This window comes from Otolemur garnettii, unplaced genomic scaffold, assembly GCF_000181295.1.
Source record: "Otolemur garnettii isolate 467f Iridium unplaced genomic scaffold, OtoGar3 scaffold00036, whole genome shotgun sequence".
In the NCBI taxonomy this organism is placed as follows: Eukaryota; Metazoa; Chordata; class Mammalia; order Primates; family Galagidae; genus Otolemur; species Otolemur garnettii.
Window position 1 is genome coordinate 8,382,114 of NW_003852431.1, and position 7,357 is coordinate 8,389,470.

At 37.4% G+C, this 7,357-nt stretch overlaps 1 protein-coding gene across 1 annotated transcript in view; it reads left to right on the plus strand.

Annotated features, from left to right (window-relative positions):
- Positions 1-6,897, plus strand: part of EDNRB (endothelin receptor type B) — a 21,089-nt gene extending 14,192 nt beyond the window's left edge. The window contains exons 3-8 of the mRNA XM_003789718.3: positions 1,658-1,770; positions 1,908-2,112; positions 3,427-3,576; positions 3,979-4,112; positions 5,060-5,168; positions 6,698-6,897. Coding sequence (XP_003789766.1) covers positions 1,658-1,770; positions 1,908-2,112; positions 3,427-3,576; positions 3,979-4,112; positions 5,060-5,168; positions 6,698-6,832 — 846 coding nt within the window. The 3' untranslated portion in view covers positions 6,833-6,897. The remainder of the gene's footprint in view (positions 1-1,657; positions 1,771-1,907; positions 2,113-3,426; positions 3,577-3,978; positions 4,113-5,059; positions 5,169-6,697) is intronic.
- The last annotated feature ends 460 nt before the right edge of the window (positions 6,898-7,357 follow it).

A 7,357-nucleotide genomic window follows, 5' to 3' on the forward strand; every position in this document is an offset into this window, starting at 1 on the left:
AAAAAAAAAAAAAAAAAAACACAAAACAAACAAAGAAAAAAACCTTTAGTGTCATTCTGGTTATAGAACAATCAAGACAGCTTGAAAAATTAAGTAGAGTCTTCACTACTTCCAAAAGGACAGAATGATTCAATTATGTTTCCAAATAGTTTTCACTTTTGGAAGGCTTTTTTTTTTTTAAGATATTTTTAAAAACCCATCGATTTGAAATACTTTACTTTCAAAACCTCACGAATATTCGATCTAGATGTTTACCTAAAGTGATTCATTTGCCAATGTAGGACATGCCCAGTTGTTCTAAAAAAAAGAACCACATTTAATAGTGGATGGTTATCCAGTCTGCAGTCACATAAAGACAAATATATGTGTATATATACACACACACACACTCTCACTGTGCAGCTGAACAGCCAGCACATGTTGTATTTTAGAGACTGTGGGTCAGGTACTGTTAATGTTAAACATCTGCTATGTGTCAGGCATTTGCTCTTGGCAGTTGTGGAACTCATAATCTGTCTTATACTCTATGGAGGCGAGTAGCAAAAAGTAAGCAAATAAGCAAATGTTATGCATGTAATGGGAGTTGATAAGTGCTATTGATAAAAAGGAAAATAGAGTAAAGTATGGGAATTGGAGATGCCTGGCTGGTTACTGTGTTTAATAACATGATTGGGATAGTCCATGCTGAAAAGATAAGATTTTAACAAGACCTACAGGAGATGAGGAAGTCAGCCAAGTGAATCTACCGTGGGTGGAGCCTTCTAAGATAAAGACAGACCCAGAGCAAAAGCCCTAAGGCAGGAAAGTGCCAGATGTGTCTAAGGGACAGGGTGGCTACCCAGCTGAGTTACTCTTTGGTTCAATATAGTGACTGCGGTAAAGATCAAGTATATAAATGCACACACGTTACTTTTCACGGGTACTACTCCATGGGGGATAGTCTGGCCTCCTCAGCTAAGAAATAATTTTTATCCAATTTTAATTAGCCTATATGTGTATCTGTGTGTGTATTTTTTTTTAAAAACAGATTCTCACTTTGTCACCCCTGGTTGAGTGCTGTGGCATCACAGCTGACAGCAACCTCCTCAAACTCTTGGACTCAAGCAATCCTTTTGCCTCAGCCTCACAAGTAGCTGGGACTATAGGTGTCTGCCACAATGCCCAGCTATTTTTAGAGATGGGGTCTCACTCTTGCTCAGGCTGTTCTCAAACCTGTGAGCTCAGGCAATCCACCCACCTTGGCTTCCCAGAGTGTTAAGATTACAGGCATGAGCCACCACGCCCAGCCAATTAACTGATATTTTGATTTGGCCATGTCGCGAGTATTTGAGATTCTGTGACAATATGCAGGTTCAATTTGCTAAGAGTGACTTAAAGCAACTTTCCCCAGTTGGCCCCACAGAGGCGATACTAGCTCTAAGCTACTGTATACACACAATGAATTCTTGTATGTTGGCTGCATTTTCGGGATTCCCAGCACACTCTCCTGTTTCATATATGGAACACTAATGCTTTTCAAACAAGTAGTCCATGAGAAAAAGAAAAAGAACTGGAATTGATCTTATTCTGCATGTCAGTTACTCCCCACCCATAAATGTGGTTTAGAGGGCATCTTGTGAAACCCTCCCTAACAGAGCTTCACGTCTCCCCAATGCAGCTGCTGGCAAAGGACTGGCCATTTGGAGTGGAGATGTGTAAGCTGGTGCCTTTCATACAGAAGGCCTCCGTGGGCATCACTGTGCTGAGTCTATGTGCTCTAAGTATTGACAGGTAGGAGCTTACATTTAAGTCATGTATATTCTCACCACTGTACTACCTATTGCCATGGTACTTAGAAAATGCACTATGGGATTCAATAAAACTAGCCTATGCCAGCTGGAAAAAAACAATCCTATTTTCATCTTCAGATACCGAGCCGTTGCTTCTTGGAGTCGAATTAAAGGAATTGGAGTTCCAAAATGGACAGCAGTAGAAATTGTTTTAATTTGGGTGGTCTCTGTGGTTCTGGCTGTCCCTGAAGCCATAGGTTTTGATATGATTACGACTGATTACAAAGGAAGCTATTTGAGAATCTGTTTGCTTCATCCCACTCAGAAGACAGCCTTCATGCAGGTAAATTTTACTCTTTTTTTTTCTCATTTCCACTTTTGCCTTATAAATATTTAGCTATTCCCCACTTCTTGGGAAGCTATTCGTTTATGACCGTCCTTGACATAAACTAAACATACAGATCTCAGGATTGTGGGGTTAACAGTGACCAGTGGCCCAAGTTGTAAGAAACCAGGTCCTACTTCTCCAAAAAGCCCCTGGATTTCAGGGACACACATGAAGGAATTGATGTGAACTTATAGCTTTTCTACCCAAAGCCCCATAAGGACTGACAGCTATTACATATTCTGTGTCAAACAACATAGCAGTCATCAGGAGTGGACAATCCAGCAAATACTCAAAGAGAAGTCACACCGACATGCGTGCGTTCTGGACAGCAGAACTGTCCTCTCTGTGTCTTCGATGATAAAGGGAAACTGTCATGGAAAAGAACCCTTCATCTCGGGCCATTGATTAAAGAACATGTAATCAGGAACTAGGGAAAGCATGGCGATAGTGGTACAGTAAGACAGATCCTAAGTGTGAAAAGCGCTCCCCAACAGAACAGGTGAAGAGAAGTTAACCCAAAAGAGTCTGATCAAACTGTTACCAAGAATTATTTTCCATTTTATATCTAAGAAGACTATATAAAACGTCCTAGACTGTGGATGCCACGGTAAGTGAAAGAATAAAGAACATTAATGTGAGATTCAGAAGGAGATTACTGTTTCATTGTTTCTTATTAATAAAAGGTGGGGGGAGCACGGCATAGGTTTCATAAATTATTCTTCAACACAGACATGTCTGGAGAAAAATAAAAGGATAACAGAGCAGGAAAAGAATAAGTGAAAATGTATAAGTCATAAACAGCTTTAGCTTTCTAATTGAGAGGTTGGGTGGTTAACCCAGACTTTGTTGTCTGTTTTTCCCATTCAACACGCTTGCTAAAACCTAAAAACTTCTCTTAAACACTAGGATAGCTTTCCATATTCAGATGTGGTATTTTACACAAAGAATACCCTACAATTACTTATTACACAAAACCCTGAACGACCAAATATTTCAAATTTTGCCCAGCAATTTAAATTTGCATGCATAATTACAGTACACTGCCTCTGAGGACTGAAATACTTTGGGAAAAGTTTGTTTCATGTAAGGTAAGTATTTAATCACGTGTTCAGTAGATGCAACTTGAAAGATTCTATATAGTCTTTGTAAAATGCCTCTACTTTAGAAGGTAATTGTTCCTTGATCAGTATGTTTTCAAGTTTAACATTTGGCATGTAAGATTTTTATCATAGAGGGGTGTTAATCATAAAAATTCTCTCTTCCCCGTAGTTTTACAAGACTGCTAAAGACTGGTGGCTATTTAGTTTCTATTTCTGCTTGCCCTTGGCTGTCACTGCCCTGTTTTATACCCTGATGACCTGTGAAATGTTGAGAAAGAAAAGCGGCATGCAAATTGCCTTAAATGATCACTTAAAGCAGGTAAGAAAGTACAAAGATTTGACAACTCACGGTTGTCATTACAATCACGAATGTGAAAATTGTTATAATAAAAATAGACTAAAATTACGATATGCCAGACCCCAGTCCGTTTTTTTGCCTCTGATATCTTTGCATATGTAAAGAATAGTTTTATATTATCTATAAAGAGATGTTCTGTATTGAATTGCCAGCATCTAAAGAGAACCACTATCTTTCAAAGTTGAATCTGTAGTCATTTTAGTTCTAATTCAGCTTAACTGGTCAATTTAAAGATCAGGGTTCTGACTGTTTACAAATGCTACTGACTTTTTATAAACAAGATCAAATATTCCATTTTGAAAGAGAAAAGGCTATAAATAGAATGAACCATCTTTGAAGGGTCTGACTATGGTTTTATTTCAGAGACGGGAAGTGGCCAAAACCGTATTTTGCCTGGTCCTCGTCTTTGCCCTCTGTTGGCTCCCCCTTCACCTCAGCAGGATTTTGAAGCTCACACTTTATGATCAGAATGATCCCAATAGATGTGAACTTTTGAGGTAAGAAAGACAAAAGAGGAATTGTTTGTAAACAGATGCCACTCAGAAGTGTTTCCACGGATCTCTTTCACAGGTGGAAAGAGAGAGTACCACGGTGCTGACCCTTAGGGGTCCACCAGGACTCTCAATTGTTCCCTCCCATCCTATTTTAGAAAGGAGAGGGGCAGTGGACACTGGGAACAGAGACCCAGAGCTGTCAAAATGAGGAGCAAGTGGCAAGAATAAAATCCTAGGTCCATTGGCCTTTGCATTTTGTAAATTCTTCCTTTTTGTCCAGCCTCATTAGCATTTTTTTAATTAAATCACAGCTGTGTACATGAACACTGTCATGGGGTACAATGTACTATTTTTATATACAATTTAAAATATTTTCATCCAACTGGTTAAAATAGCGTTCATGTCATTTTCTTAGTTATTGTGTTAAGACATTTATATCCTACATTTAGAAAGATTTACATGTGATCCCACCAATCACAGCCGTGATCCCACCAATCACCCTCCCTCCACCCATCCTCCCCACTTCCCTCCTCTCCCTCTCCTCTTTCCTCATATTCTTGAGCTTTCATAGGAAAGCTATAAATCAGTTTCATAATAGGGCTGAGTACATTGGATACTTTTTCTTCCATTCTTGACATACTTTGCTAAGAAGAATATTTTCCAGCTCCATCCATGTAAACATGAAGGAGGTAAAGTCTCCATCTTTCTTATTTTTAAAAAGAGAGCTGGACCTGGGAGTGGGAAAAAGCAGGAAGGCAATGGAGATGACAAGGGCAGAGGATGAGAGAGACAGAGACAGGAGACAAGTTCGTTACGAACAAAGACCAGGGAAAAATTTAAAACCGTTCTATGTGGGTAATATTTTCACAAAAACACAAAAGTCTGCAGTGAATACATGCTCAGATCTGCATGTTTCACAGACACATTTTGGGCTTTTTTGGGTTTTTCAGCTTTTTATTGGTTTTGGACTACATTGGCATCAACATGGCCTCCCTGAATTCCTGCATCAACCCAATCGCTCTGTATTTGGTGAGCAAAAGATTCAAAAACTGCTTTAAGGTAAGAGAGTATTCCAACATTTAAATAATTGCTTGTGATATGGCATCACACATAATCCTTCAAAACTATTATCCATCCAGAAAAAATCTAGTTAATTGTACATCATGGCTAATTTTTTTTAAGATATGACATTTGCTTATAAATCACTATTGTCAATTTTTGCCTATAAATCCCAGCCAAAACTCTCTACTGACTCAGTCAATCAGTTACACTCATGAAATTGCTCCAAAAATTAATGAAATGACATGCGTTGATGTCTGGCAGATATCACATACTAAAATGGCTAAATGTGAATTAAAATGCACTTTCCCCTGTTTTTGATAGATTCTGAATGACTCAGCCACAATTTGCATTGTAACTAAATCATCCCCCTTTCCACATAGACTATGAGAATATCATGTCAAAGAAAGAAATTTGGTCTGGGTGTTACATCTTTCTACCTATTTTGTACAGCAAAGATACAGTGCTTGAGGTGGAATGTGTTTAATTATTCCCTGTTTGGCTCTTTGCATTTTTACCATGTATCTATTCATTTACGTTTTCGGCAATCTTCACATAAAATATCCCCTCCTCTTAGATTAAGATGATCATTTTTTCCCACAATATTTGATTATGGCAAAGTCAAGTACTTAACTTCCTTGTAAACACTGAGACAGTTTCTAAAATTGTTTCTGCCTTCATCACCCAAATTGTAGAGCTGGAAGAAAACTTTTATCAAGGTCTACACCTTCATTGTATAGAATAGAAAGTCGTGGACCTTCCATTTTCTTATACATGTAGTTTCTTAGAAAACAAACAGAAAGAGCAAAGGATTGTCTTTAATTAAAGCAAACAATTGGATGAATAAACATATATATACTTGTATATAAATAAATGCATGCTTAGTATATAGATTTATATACATATAAATCTGAGATGCTTAAACACCTTATAACATTTCTGTGTAACAATATTGCAAAGACGCCAGAGAATAACATGTGGTTGAAAAAATAGCAAAGCAATATGAAACGCATTGATACATGACTGTTTATGATGCTGTCAAGTGAGAAAAAGCAGGTTATAGAGTGAATACACACACCCCCATCTATACTGAGAGAGAATAGAATCTTATTAAAATAAATTCAAACCTTATATAAATTCACGTATATGTGCATGGTCACAAATATATGCACATATACAGTCATATATGGATAGTATTTCTGTTTGTGGGGGGGGGGGGGAGAATCTTGAATTATGTACTTAAAGATGTTAAGAGTATTAAATAGCCAAGAGTAAATACAAGAATTAAAAGTGACCTTCTCTAATGAGGAATTTTAATTATATAGTTTTTTCTTCTCTATTATTTCCTTGAAGCCCTCCCCCCATGCTACTAATGTAATTATATCTTTTTAAGGAGAAAACTAAAAGAGCGTGGAACTAAAGGGCCCACGAACTCCCAATCATGCAAGGAGAGTCAGAACTGGACAGAGTAGGAAGAGTTGTGAAATGGACTGATGTAAACATATAATGAGTTACTTTGTTTTCTACAGTCATGCTTATGCTGCTGGTGCCAGTCATTTGAAGAAAAACAGTCCTTGGAGGAAAAACATTCGTGCTTAAAGTTCAAAGCTAATGATCACGGATATGACAACTTCCGTTCCAGTAATAAATACAGCTCATCTTGAATATTCACTCAATTTGATTTTCTGTATTTTGGACAGAAGTCATTAAAACAAAATGAAACATTTGCTAAGACAAAACAGAAAACCGTGACTTTACATGAAACCATGTAAAAATGTAAAAGTAAGGATTTGAGCACTCAGAGTTACATGTGACATTTTATGAGCTATGTACAGCCTGAGAAGAAAGCAGGGGGGATGAAGAAAGCCTTGTGAAAGCACTTACGTTTTTACAGTTAGCACTTCAAAGTAGCTCTGAATAGCTTCCAGTATATTTGTATACCACTGAGGTTTAAAACTGGGCTCATTCAGCATTCCTACAAAAAGGTTTATTTTTAAACCAATGTCAAAGGAAGACCATGTCATTGTAAAATGTAATTTTTAACGTTTAAATTATTCAACTTGAAATTTTAAGAAGGCTTTAAACCAACTTTTAATTAGTACATAAGACCACACCATTGATGAGATGCAAAATGTGAGATTTTGGGACATCAGAAACATTTCAGTGATCAGGAGGGAGGATCAGAAAGA